The sequence below is a fragment of the Nyctereutes procyonoides genome, unplaced genomic scaffold, assembly GCF_905146905.1.
Source record: "Nyctereutes procyonoides isolate TBG_1078 unplaced genomic scaffold, NYPRO_anot_genome, whole genome shotgun sequence".
NCBI classification, from domain to species: Eukaryota; Metazoa; Chordata; class Mammalia; order Carnivora; family Canidae; genus Nyctereutes; species Nyctereutes procyonoides.
In genome coordinates this window covers 4,782,660-4,796,282 of record NW_026575160.1, presented here as the reverse complement: position 1 = coordinate 4,796,282, position 13,623 = coordinate 4,782,660, and the positions used below count along the sequence as shown (strand labels likewise).

The 13,623-nt window shown below is 36.3% G+C and overlaps 1 protein-coding gene across 1 annotated transcript; it reads left to right on the top strand.

Annotated features, from left to right (window-relative positions):
* Positions 1 to 6,278: 6,278 nt before the first annotated feature.
* Positions 6,279 to 10,581, top strand: SOSTDC1 (sclerostin domain containing 1). The gene is made up of 2 exons (XM_055314666.1): positions 6,279 to 6,628; positions 9,136 to 10,581. The coding sequence occupies exons 1-2, from the start codon at positions 6,424 to 6,426 to the stop codon at positions 9,549 to 9,551; spliced, it is 621 nt and encodes a 206-aa protein (XP_055170641.1). The 5' UTR covers positions 6,279 to 6,423; the 3' UTR covers positions 9,552 to 10,581.
* Positions 10,582 to 13,623: the final 3,042 nt, after the last annotated feature.

Below are 13,623 nucleotides of genomic sequence, written 5' to 3'. Positions count from 1 at the left end.
TGTAGCAAGGAGGAAGGAAGTGGTTACTAGGAAAGGGGACAAGAGGGGGACTTCTGGATACCAGAAGTGTAAATCATATGGTGTTTTGTTTTTACTTTGTGAAAATAAAAGTAAACACACACATACACATACACATCCTTCAATGGCTCTCCATTGTCTACTGAATCATATTCAAACTTCCAAACCTGCAAAGTAGGATTGTAGTCAATGATCTGCTCCAATCTACCTTTTCAATCAACATAGTCATACTTATTTTCCATGTTCCCTACCACATACCCTTCATACCAGCTACATGGTAGCTGGGGAACCCCTGAAGCACAGTTTCCATCTGTACAGAACTTAGAAGCAAATTACTTCATTAAAAATATCAGAATGGAACTTAGAGATTTCTGCAGCACCTTTATTTCCCAGAAAGATCTGTAGTGGTGTTGGGCCAATTTCTCTACTCATTCTTTTTGTTCTCCAGTTTTCTGACACAGCAGTGAACTACAAACTATTAAGTCTCTACTAGTGATGTAAGGTCCTAACAGATTTAGGCTTGGGCAAGGAACCTGCTGGTACCTGAGTAAGAGATTCCCCAGGAAAGAGGAAGCAAGACTGCATGCTGCCAGGGCGAGGAGTCTGACATGGCTGTGGAATGCTCCTGAGGTTGGTGGACAATAATCAAAACCACAATAATCAAAGTATTTTGCCTAAATCTGGGTCAACATTAATATCTGTGAGAATCAGATGTGGCTGCTGAAATTTCTAGTGAGCAATGACTGTAAGTAGTAGTTGCCATGTGCATCTCTGTAGAACAAAGCATTAAGGAGTCACTTGAAGTCACCGAGAGTACCCAGGCCCTAGGGAGAAATATTGCAGGAAAAGCAAATGGGTTCAGGTTTTGGCCAACTGAGCTAAGCTTTAGGGCGGGGCTTCCCTCTGACTGTGCAAACTGGGAGAATCTGGAGCAGAGTCCTAGTTACACAGATTAGGCACCTGTAATGGAGGCTACAGGGATAGAGCACAGCTATATTCCGGGACAGTGCATTTCCAACTTTAGCATGTATAACAATGACTAGGAGAGTTTGTTAGAGCACAGGTTCCCGGGTTCTCTGCCGGGGGATTCTGACTCAGGGTCTGAGGTTGGGCCCGGCATTTGCATATCTAACAAGGTCCCAGGTAAAATGTGGGTTTAGAACAACTATCAGGCTTGTGGAACAAAACTGATCTAGTCCCCACTATTGGGGACAGGATAGTCAATATGCTACCAACATTGGTCACACTTACTTCAGGGACTTGGCTGAGCTGAATGCACAGTGAGGACATTGGTTCCTACTGTACAAGACAGCAAATGCCAGTGAAGAGGACAACTTACGACTCTCCCTAGTTTGTGCAATCCTGTGTAAGCCCTGCCCTGACTGTCTTCATCTGCTTCCCAGAGCTTGCATGTGAGGTTTTCCTTACTAATAGCTTGCTGGCATTTTTAGGAGGTTTCCTGGAGAATTTGCCTAGACCAGTAGTTCATAACCAGGACTATGTTGCAGACCAGGGATACATTTAGCAATGTCTGAAGATACTTTTGTGGTCCACAGCTAGGTGAGGGAGGTGCGATTGGAGCAAGGTGGATAAAGCTCAAGGAGGCTGCTAAACACCCTACAATATACAAGATGGCTCCCATAACAAACAATTATCTGGCCCAGAATGTTAATAGTGCCAAGATTGAGATCTTCATCTAGAAATATATCCACTGGATTTGGAATTCCCACTTGGGTTTTATTTCGGGTTACACTTGTATTATGTACATAAATGTTATCCAGCTTATAATAGCAACAAAAACACATTTGTTCTATAAATAAAACCAAAAAGCATTTAAACAAAAGAAAAATACAAAGACAACTAATAAAGGTGATGAAGGAGGGAGAAAATTGTACAGAAGGATCAGGTTAAGGGGAATTCCTTTAGTGGATTTCTAAATAGGAGCTTTTGCAAAAGAGAAGACAGCAAACTCCATATTTCATTCAGCTTTGCAGAACCTGGCCTACAACGTCTTTGAAAAACACTGGGCTCAACACATTATGATATGAAATGAATAAAAGATGTCAGTCCGTCCTCTTTTTAAGGATTTTTATGCATGAAGATTCTATACTAGTTTTCTTTTTCCTCTAAACTAATGATGGTCAATTACTTTGCCAGCTAGCAAGCTCTATCTTATTAACTGGAACTCTCTGAACATGGTTTAAATCCACAGAGGACCAGATATAGCTCATCGCTGCATTCAATAAGTTTATTTTGTTTATAGTTATTCTAGTTCTTCTCTTGTCAGAGATTAAAAAAAAGTTGGTCAGGCTAATTATTTTTAAGCAAAGAACATTTACACATTCTTTAGTATTTACTTAATCAAGCTAAACAGTCTTCCTTTTAACTTTTGTTCTCTACCTTAAATTGAGTAATTGTATTTGTTGGAGACTTCTCTAATCTTTCCAAACTCCCATTTAAATTCAGACTCTAATGAGAAACAGTACTCTTAAACTCATATTCAATGACTATTTTTTCCACATTTCTTCTGGGCCAGGTTTTGTGCTAGACACTTTCACATTTTTTATTCCTCAGTGAGGTGGGTAAGTTTGGTCATGTTTTACACCTGAAGCCACTAACTTAGTTTCAGGAAATATAACCATGTTCATACAGATTCTAAAGAGCAGAAATAAGATTAGAATTCAGATTTTCTGATTCCAGTGCTAGGAGTCACATGATCAACAATACTATTTAGAACATTAAAATTACTTTCCAGCTTTTGCACATCAGACCAAAGGTAGTAATTCTGCATTGCTATTTGATAATTAATAATAGAACAACATTAATAACCCATCTGAGGACTAGAAAATAGGTCTCAAAGCCCTGAGAACAGGAGTTGCCCAGTCACCATATTGAATGATTTCACATCTAAAGCTTCCGAGGCAATAATGTTATTCACCAAATTAATAGCTTAATTACCGCATCCTCATTTTTAAACTGGTAATATCATATTATCTATGGATATGTAACAAATTACCCCCAAACTTAGTTAAAACAAGATTTATTATCTCATAGTTTCTGTGAATGCCTCTGGCTTAAAGTCTTTCCTGAGGTCACAGGTTGTAAGCCAAGGCTGCAGCCCCACCTGAGATATTGTGAGATTTAGTTTCATACTCATCCATGTGGTTGTTGATAGAATTCAGGTCGTCACAATTTGGATGACGGCTTCATTCCCTTGTTGGTAAGAAACATCCATTCCTTGCCACTTGTGCCAACTCTCCGTAGGAAAGCTTACACCATGATAGCTGGTTTCTAGCAAAGCATGTGAGAGAGCTAAAGCAGGTAATGAAGACTGAAGTCAGTCCTTTGACAACCTAATCATAGAATTCACATCTATATTATTTTCATTAGAAGTTAGTCACTAGGTCCAATGCACACTCAAGGGGAGCAGGTTGCCTCAGGGGTATAAATACCATAAATAGAAGATTATTGGGGCCATCTTTATGATTGTCTACCACAAATAACCAGTTTTTGAGTATGTGAAAAAATAGTTTTTTCTGTATTAAATAACTAATTTATCTACTTATTCAACACTATTCATAAGTTAAATAACATTCTTATTATCACAAGGCTTTCAAAGCCATCAGACAGCTAGCCACTCTGGTACAATGGATAAGGTGCTGACTCTAGGCTTGAGGAGGTAGAGAACAAGGGAGTTTCCTTGGTCCTAGTTCTATCTAAAGTGAGACTTGAAGGAAAGATATGTAGTAGCCAACACAGAGGGGAATGAGGAAAGTGTTAGAGGAAGATTTTCCAAGCAGAAGGAGAAACATGTACATACAAAGTTTTGGAGATGAAAAAGAACATAGCTTGTTCAGGGGAATACTTTCTTAAACAATTATATCAAGTATTTCTAACAATAACCTTGGAGTTTGTTGTTATTCCTAATGAAGTAGTTTTAAACTGATCAGAAGAACTGTTAAATATCAAGTTTATGATTATTTCTAGTTTATCAAAGTAGTTTTCTAATTTGGTCCTCAAGGATGTATGGGACCGAAGAGCTCATAATTTTTCCTGTCCACATGCACCAACTATATTACACTCATCCTTAATTTGCTTCTGCTTGAGGTATTATCATCCAAAATACTAGATGCAGAACAGATTTAATAATTATAAATAAATTCAGTCAATCTGATTAACCCACCATAATAAACTGCAAAGTAAGGTATCTTCTCCCTCTCCCTTTCTCTCTCTCTGTGTCTCTGTCTCTGTCTCTGTCTCTCTCTCTCTCTCACACACACACACAAATATCTAATGGGGGAAGAGATTAGATTACTTTGACCCTCTTAGATCTACTGGTCAAAAGTTAATATTAATATATTTTATGTAATTAATATAAAGTACCCTGATAAGTAGCATAAAGACTTCTTCAGTTAGTATTTTAGAAGGATACCTATTGTATGATCTCCATGTGCATACAATAAACTGATGTATTATTTTTTAGAAAGGATGTCAGAATAAACGTCTACATACAACCTTAGGATAGGGATCTGATTGTTATTAAACCATACACATTAAATTGAAATTTTTTACTTTAGTTTTTAAATTTTTGATTATGTAGAAGTTCGAGTATATACAAGAGTAAACAGAATAGAATATCCACCATCGAGTCCTAACAACCATTAACCCATGACCAATCTTGCCTCATCCATACCTCTAGCTAACCCGCTCTCAAATTATTTTTGAAGTTTATTCCAGACATCATATCATTTGATCTAAGAATATTCCAGTATATACCTCTAAGACAGAAGTAATTGTTACTTTTAAAAAACAAAACCATAATAGTGCTTTTGTTCTAAAAAACCCTAATAATTTCTTAGTATTATTGAATAGTTTTTTATTTTTAATTTTACTTTATTTTATAGTGACTTAGATAGATGTATAGATAATTGGTAGTTCTCCACTAGGGTGATTTTGGCCTGCAGGGGATATTTGGCAAAGTCTAGAGACTTTTTTTTTTTTTTAATAATGGGGGGGTGTATATTACTGGCATCTAGTGGGTAGAAGCCAGGTATGCTGCTAAACACACAGATAAGTACCTCATAATAAAGAATTATCTATTTATCTATTCTAAATTGTATATAGTTCCACTTGGCAACATGGATAGATAGATAGATAGATAGATAGATAGATAGATAGATAAGTAGATAGATATGAATAGCTGGTAAAAGTTTATAAAGGAGAGAGATACAAAATATTCACACTATAAGGTCATTTTAGTAATCACACAAAGGGCAAAATAGATCTAAAATTGAAAAGACAATTCAGAGTATGTAATTATTCCAATCAAAATGTTCCTTAAATCTGATGAAATTTTGTGATTTTTTTTAAAAGAATGGAGAATAGTAGTATCAATGGAACATCTGTTGCAGATGTGGATAAAGAAGTTCAGGGAAGTACTAATTTCTTACATGGGCAGCAGAGTCAAAGGAAGCAATGAACAAAATGCTTAGTAAATACAGGTAGAATATGTATTATGCAGCACCTGAAAAACCTGGCAAAAATTATTTTGAATGTGCTAAACAATGATTTGTCAGAAATGGCTTTTTTCATGCAAAATCATACTACAAATGTTCATGATTGTGACATATTTTTAAGATGAAAATTGATAGTAGTTACTTTAACGCAGAGAGAGCTATGCTCATTATTCTCCACACAGAACCCCTGGCAATAATTTACCTAGCAGAGCAGCAGTTCACCCAGATCAAAGCTGCATTATTTAAGTGTGTCCAGGGGGCAGATTTTAGCTCTGTATGCCTTATACTTTAAAGGAAAAAAAAATATTGGTTTTCTTCTTGAGAAACTAAAAATGTTTAATAGGTAGCTTCATGCAAGTCCCACAATACTCACATGAATTCCTCCTATTATCTGGGACAAAACCACTCCCTACCCTAAATACTCTAAAATCTGAGGGGGAGTACAGAACAACTGTGGGAATGTAAATCTCTTTAAATGAACAGCAGTGTATTTTCATTTAAATTAAACCCGAATGTGAACTAGATTCAGGAAAGGAAATGGCAGAGAGGGAGATAGTCTGGAGTTGCTATATAGAATGTGCCTGGCTGCTTTAGCTCCCAGACAACTGATGAAGCGCAACTCTGAAATTTCAGGCAATTTGTATACCAAGCTCCTCCTTTTCTGTAGTCTTCTCTTCCATTGGTAAAATTCTTTTTGCAGGGTCATGTAGGGATCCCACCCCTTCTCTGTGTTTTCACTCTGAAGCTCTATACAACTTTACACCTGAATGAACGCCAAACCTCCCTGGATATATAAAGGGAAGCTTGAGGAGGAATTTCACAGTTACAGTGCAGAAGCAGAAGGAAAGGAATTAACCAGCTCTCCAGCCAAGCAAATCCTCTCTTCACCATGCTTCCTCCTGCCATTCATTTCTATCTCATTCCCCTTGCATGCATCCTAATGAAAAGCTGTTTGGCTTTTAAAAATGATGCCACAGAAATCCTTTATTCACATGTGGTTAAACCTGTTCCAGCACACCCCAGCAGCAACAGCACGATGAATCAAGCCAGAAATGGAGGCAGGCATTTCAGTAACACTGGACTGGATCGGAACAGTAAGTGTGTTTTACTTGCCTGGATTTTGTTTTTTTCTTTTTTGGTAGCATTAGCTCACATTCCTATAGAATTGTTTCGCTGCTAACTAACCTGAACCATGTATATTTTGCTCAACAATCTGGGAGTAATCTGCTGCATGTGTAGATTGGCATTCTTCCCTACAAAGTTAATGTAACTAAAACAGTGATTTGATAATGCAAGCATGGACGTAAGTTCTATCAAACACCCCAGAAAGAAAATGTTTCTAGGAATTAAACTGTTGCTTTTTAAAAATCGTGCAAAATGAGAATTTTTAAAAAAGTGTTGTTCTAAATAGTTTAAATTCAGGTTGTTGTCTGTGTGTATTTCAGGGCATGTACAATTGTGGTAAAGTGTATAAACATAACTAACCAAAGTACATATAGAAAATCACAAGCTTTCTGAGGGAAAAAAATGGCTCACACAGATTTCTAAAATATGTCTAGTGAAATAGTTGAGAGTTTTGATGATGATCGATGTACAAGAGAGATATAACTAAAAATACTGGAGAATCATATTTTTCTGAGATAATTACTTATTGACCAGATTGAAATTTGGGTAACTGTATATTTCTGTGAAAGACTGGGGAAACTTTTATAACGTTAGAGACTTAATAACAATACAATAATATTTTGTACAGGGAGTATTTGTTTTCTTTTCTGTTTGCTCAACTGACACACTAATGGACCACTAGTTAGAAGGATTCAAATTTCTTCTCCTAACTTTTGCTTCACTTCCTTTCTTCAAGAAAAGTTCGCATGCTAACAATCAGGTTTTGAGAGAGACACAGAGACAGTGGACAGGAAATCTTAACACACATCTTTTGCTCTACCTCAACTCCATTCAACTGCTAAAAGTAGCTTTGACCCTTAAAAAGTCACATCAAATATGACTATTAATGTCTTTCTAAGAAAACCAAGGTGTTTTCACTTTCATGGAGATAGTTGCTTTTATGTACACAGGAAGTATCTGATTGTTGTTAGATTACTGAGCGATGTGGTGGGTATTCATTGTCAGTGAGCTGTCACTGCAAAAATGCCGAATCTCCACGTACATGGGAACAAAAAGCTAGGCAGTCAAAATCATCTCTGGGTGTTTCCAGGTGCATTCCTCGGGCAGATGCAGGAAGGTAAGCTGGGATCAGAGTCAGAGAAGCAGAGCATATTGATCAGCCACCTAGTTTACTCTTTCATTTTACTCCTGCACTATATATGGATGTATGTGTACCTACAAAAATTGCTTTACAACTACGACATCCCTTTAGGCTATACCTCTCACCTCGGGAGTACTGAGACAGAGAGAAAGTACAACTCTTAATTCAGTATTTACCTCAAATTAGCTTTTGGTGTTATTCCACTTCAGTGCAAGCCTACTTCAGTGTTCCTTATGATTCTTATCTTTTGAATTTCAGCAGTCTGTACTTATAAACATTTTTTCCCCTGGTTAACAAGCTTTGATTTCTTTTGAAGTTTGTTATAGGCAATTCTCCTCGAGTTTAGATAACAAAGCAATGGAAAAGAAAACTCGAATATTTCAAGATTAATTTTTGCTTAAATTACATAAGGCACGTAACAAGAAACAGCCAATTAGAGAACATACTTACCAAATTCAAATAACTAAACAAAAAGTTTGCCATGACCAATGTTCAGGAAACGAACACCATGGTTCCTTCTGCAGTTGTAAATCAGACATGTTAGGCATTTTTCTGCCATTAAATTCATGGAAATGTAGCCAAGTTGTTATGGCAACCATACGTTCCTGATTTGGGGGCTTTTATATTCTTCAAATTTTGAGTTGTAGTGACATTTTGCATTTCAAACATTTTAATATTTGTTTTTAAAAGATAGCTTGGGAATTTATGTTTAAAATGTAGTTATTAAGTTTGATATGCAAAATGTCAGACTTTGTACACATATGTATGTGTATGACTCTCTGCAGCTGAATTTTTAATTGAAACAAAATATCACAGAGAGCATATGCATCGTACACAATATTTAAATACTTTCCACATTTTCCCAGTAGATTTTTTTTAAAAACCTAATTAAAAGCACTTGCAGATACTAACTAACATGACCTGTAAGAAAAAGAACATTAAAGTATACTCTTGTTTAGCTTACTGAAGAATGAATATTTTACACAAATGTAAGAGCTTCTTAATCCTTGTTGGGGAGAAAGTCTAAAAAAATGGGATTTTTAAATACTTTAGGGAGTACTTAGCTAATGTTACCCATGAAAACAAAAACCAGGCCTAGTTTATTTTGTTTCAAAAACTGTATAACCATGTAAACTGACAATTTTTATAAAAGTATCTCTATAACCATCCAGGCAGATTTTTGCATTGTGAAAATAAAATAGGTGTTCACTTTCTGTTTACCAGTTGGCTATCATTTGGATACAATTTTTGTCACTGCAAATTACTTTTTTTTTTTTTTTTTGAACATTCATTTGCTTCTTGTCTTTAATGAACATTCTCTTCTGTTTCCTGCAGCTCGAGTTCAAGTGGGTTGCCGGGAACTGCGTTCCACCAAGTACATCTCTGATGGCCAGTGCACCAGCATCAGCCCTCTGAAAGAGCTGGTGTGTGCTGGCGAGTGCTTGCCCCTGCCGGTGCTCCCCAACTGGATTGGAGGAGGCTATGGAACAAAGTACTGGAGCCGGAGGAGCTCCCAGGAATGGAGGTGTGTCAATGACAAAACACGTACCCAGAGGATCCAGCTGCAGTGCCAAGATGGCAGCACGCGCACCTACAAAATCACAGTGGTCACCGCCTGCAAGTGCAAGAGGTACACTCGCCAGCACAACGAGTCCAGTCATAACTTTGAGAGCATGTCGCCTGCCAAGCCAGCCCAGCATCCCAGAGAGCGGAAACGAGCCAGCAAGTCCAGCAAGCACAGCCTGAGTTAGAACCCAGACTCTCAAAACCAGACTGACTAGTAACCATCTGCTTTACAGATTTGATTGCTTGGAAGACTCGAGCCTGCCATTGCTATTTTGTTACTTGAAAATATATGCTTTCTGCTTTGATCAAACCCACCAAGCTGTCCTAAGTATCAGGACCTTCTCTGGGAAAGCTTTTCCTTTCCAAGGTTTTCAAGATGTATGCGTATCCATGAGTGCAATTTGCATTTAAATTCCATGCAACCTATACTTTTAATTCCCCACGGTTCTCCAAAGACTGGTAATACTATATACATCACTGAATCCTTACTTTTTAAAACAGAAAAGGGCTTCTTGGTTACCCTCCACTCCCCAGCCCATCCCCTACTCCCATCTCCAACAGAACTCTTCAAAATTAAAAAGTCAAAAAAAAAAAAAAATAGTTGCCATGAATCTTCACAGTAACACTTCAGAAAGGTGCTTTATTTTATTTTATTTTATTTGTAATCTTCGTGGGAACAGTTCAACAGCCATGAGTGATTTCCTTTGAACGAGGGCAAGATATTGTGACATTTCACTTCAAAAATAAGCCCTGTAGCTTTTTACAGTCTCATAGTATGAAATTATACCCTGCATGCTGACCCTTGCTTAGAATGGAATGCCAGAAATGCATGGCAGCAACTAATAAGTAAAACTGATGAACTATTTATTTGTCAATGTTATTATTTAATGAGCTTTCACATGTGATTTTTTTCAAACTGTTAATTTTTTTACGTTTTGAAGCTTTTCCATGTACCTAAATATTTTCCTGTATAATTTGTGGTTGATCTAGAAATATGAGAATACATGTTGTAGATATGTAAAATAAATATTTTAGTCTCCTTATTGCATATATGTTTCATCATGAACTTTATAGTATGGATCTTTTAAAATCAATAAGATGCTTTGTAAAGCTGAAATATGTAATACTTTTTTGTTTCATCTGTGCAATCAGAAGGTGATTTAACCTTCAAATCCATCAGTTTCTTTTAACGAAAATAAACACTGCTAAAAGTTATTGTCCTTGCCTTTAACATGTATGGAAAAGGTACGTGTTTACAAAAATTAGAATGTATGGTGCAGGGTAATTGATTTTTCTTGATGAGGCACATTTAAGTTTTGACAGAAAGTTCTGCAGTAAGAGAGGAGAGAGAGGAAGAGGACAATCTTTTCAGTAAAGGGATGATTTAAAAAGTTAGGTGGCGGGGATCTCTGGGTGGCTCAGAGGTTTGGCGCCTGCCTTTGTCACAGAGCGCAATCCTGGAGTCCCGGGATCGAGTCCCGCATCGGGGTCCGGCGTGGAGGCTGCTTCTCCCTCTGCCTGTGTCTCTGCCTCTCTCTCTTTCTCTCTCTCTATGTCTATCATGAATAAATAAATAAATCTTAAAAAAAAAAGGTGGCCACCCAGCAGTGAGTTGGACTATCATATTTATATACACCCAGATGCCAAGTCCACTGCCCCTTACAATCATCTAGAGGAGATAGTATAATACCTAATGTCCAAATTACATCAGAATTTCTGATGATGACAGAAATCAGGTATCAGCAGTTTTTTAAGGTTTTTCTGGGTGATTCCAATATACAGCTATATTTGAGAAAGGAATTGTGAAAAAGTCACTACCTTCTGTTGGGGGAATTTTGAATACTATTGCATCGCCCCTAAAACAACAAATAAAACAAAATAAAAACAACAAAAAGCAAAAATAATTTTTCAGTGTTTTCAAGTCTGACATGTTATAATATTAAGCAACATAATCACAGTCTTGAACCAAACAATGCAGTTATATAACTGATGGCCAATTCAATCAAATGATTGATCCCATAATTCCAAATGAGAACCAAAGGGGCTTGGTTATGGACTGATCAGATCTGGAGTTTCCCTTTTGGGTTCTGAGCATGAAGGGGTCCTTAGTACTCTTCTGTAGCAGAGTGTCCTCTTTGCAATTGCAAGTTTAAAAGTCACACGTATTTTACACATGGCATAGTAAGTTAAATAAGGACATTAGTATTGTCCCTTTCCTATGAGAAGTAGGAGAATCTCAACACATATAAAGACAAAAAAAAAAAAAAAACACCTCTAGATCTTATAATAATGCTATTGTACTATTAGATAAAGTAACACTTCCTAGTCTACTATTGACTTATCTTCCAGTTTTACTAACTAGATCTTAAACTATTTCATATTATATCATCACATCAATATTTGAGACATTCTTAATAATTATATCATAGGTGAATATACCAAAAATATATTGTTTCATTTGTCTATTCCAGTTGCTTATCATTGCTCAATATGAGATATTGACACATTGGCTATTTCTTCCATCTCAACTAGATAGCACCTTTATTAGATGGCCTTAGAGTTAATCTTAAAAATTAGTGTGTTCCAAGATCTGAGGCATAAAAAGGACTTGACCTGACAATAGCTTTTCACAGTCAAGAAGACTATGTTGTTGCCTTTTAATAAGAAAACATTGAAACAAAAGTTATGGTGAAAATAAAATGCTAAAATCATCACTGATTTGATTGCTAATCATGAATTAGTAAATGAATGTACCAAAAAATAAAATTAAATAAAAGATTATATGTAAGTCTTCCCTAGTATCTGCTAAATCAAGAATTGGATCTATTTCTCATGGTCACATTCAATTAATTGATCTGTCTCTGGCCTTGTTACATTGACGATGCATTCACTGCATGGTATTTGACATCAAATGACAGGAAAAGGTCAGCAATCAATAAGGGCCTAGAATACAATCAGGCTTCCAGAGAAGTGCAAATTAAAAGCCTACAGAAAGAGTAGCTTTACAGTTATTATTTTAAAATGCTAAAAAACACTTGCATCTGAATTGCTGATTATATTTCAGGGTGTTTTTTTTTTTCTCCAGTTAACTCACATATTCCCATCTGATTAAACTCTGCATAATTGTCTTCTCACCTTAGTAGCTATCATTTCAAATGGTGAATTGTGATAATTTTAGAGTCTGACCTCTAGTTCACATTCATAATATCTATCCATAAAGGATTTGTTTATCAAATTTGTTTTTGTCACTATGAATAAAGGACTTTTTCTTTTTTTTTTTTAAGGTTTTCTTTATTTATTCATAAGAGACACAGAAAGAGACAGGCAGAGACTTAGGCAGAGGGAGAGCAGGCTCCATGCAGGGAGCCCAATGTGAAACTCTATCCCAGAACTCCAGGATCACACCCTGGGCCAAAGGCAAATGCTCAACTGCTGAGGCACCCAGGCATCCATGAAGGACTTTTTCAAGAGGCTCAATACATAGAAGGTCAGTACTAATATTGATATTTATACATACATTAGATATATAGATAGATGAGTATATCAATAACAAGAATGAAAGAAAAATTACTAGCACATATAAAAATAAATAATACATAATAGTTTGTGAGACCCAAGTTAAACATGGACATACACAGAGCCTTTGGAAACAACTAGTTGCATAAAGAACAATATTTTAACCAAAAATCATTTGTATTTATTCATGTTAGTTACAAATAACTGCTCCTTAGCCATGTTTATTTTACTGTGTATTTTTTGAAAAGCATGAAAATAAAAAAAGACTGACTCTTAATCTACTCCAGCTCAGTATCATATTAGTAAGGTTTTACTAGGAGATCTTGCTGTATCATTGACTCTATCTGCTACTAGAATTGTTATATTTTAATTATGTAACCTGATATGTCCATTTAGTGTGATATTTACTTTATTTTTAAAGATATTTTTATTGGATATAGAAATTTGGGTTCATCAATTCCCACCCCCTCCCCCAGAACTTTATTTATTTATTAGCATCTACACCCAGCATGGGACCTGATGCAGGGGGCTTGAGCTCACACCTATAAGATGGAGACCTGAACTGAGATCAGGGGTTTTCACTTAACTGAGTGAGCCACCCGGGCATCCCAATATTTACTTTAATAGGTACTGAATAGAATGGTTATACTAGACAGTTATGGTGGAAAGAATAGTACTTAGTCAAAGCAAAACCAGGAAGCTTCCAAACAGCTGAATAAAATTAAAGTCCTTGACCATTTA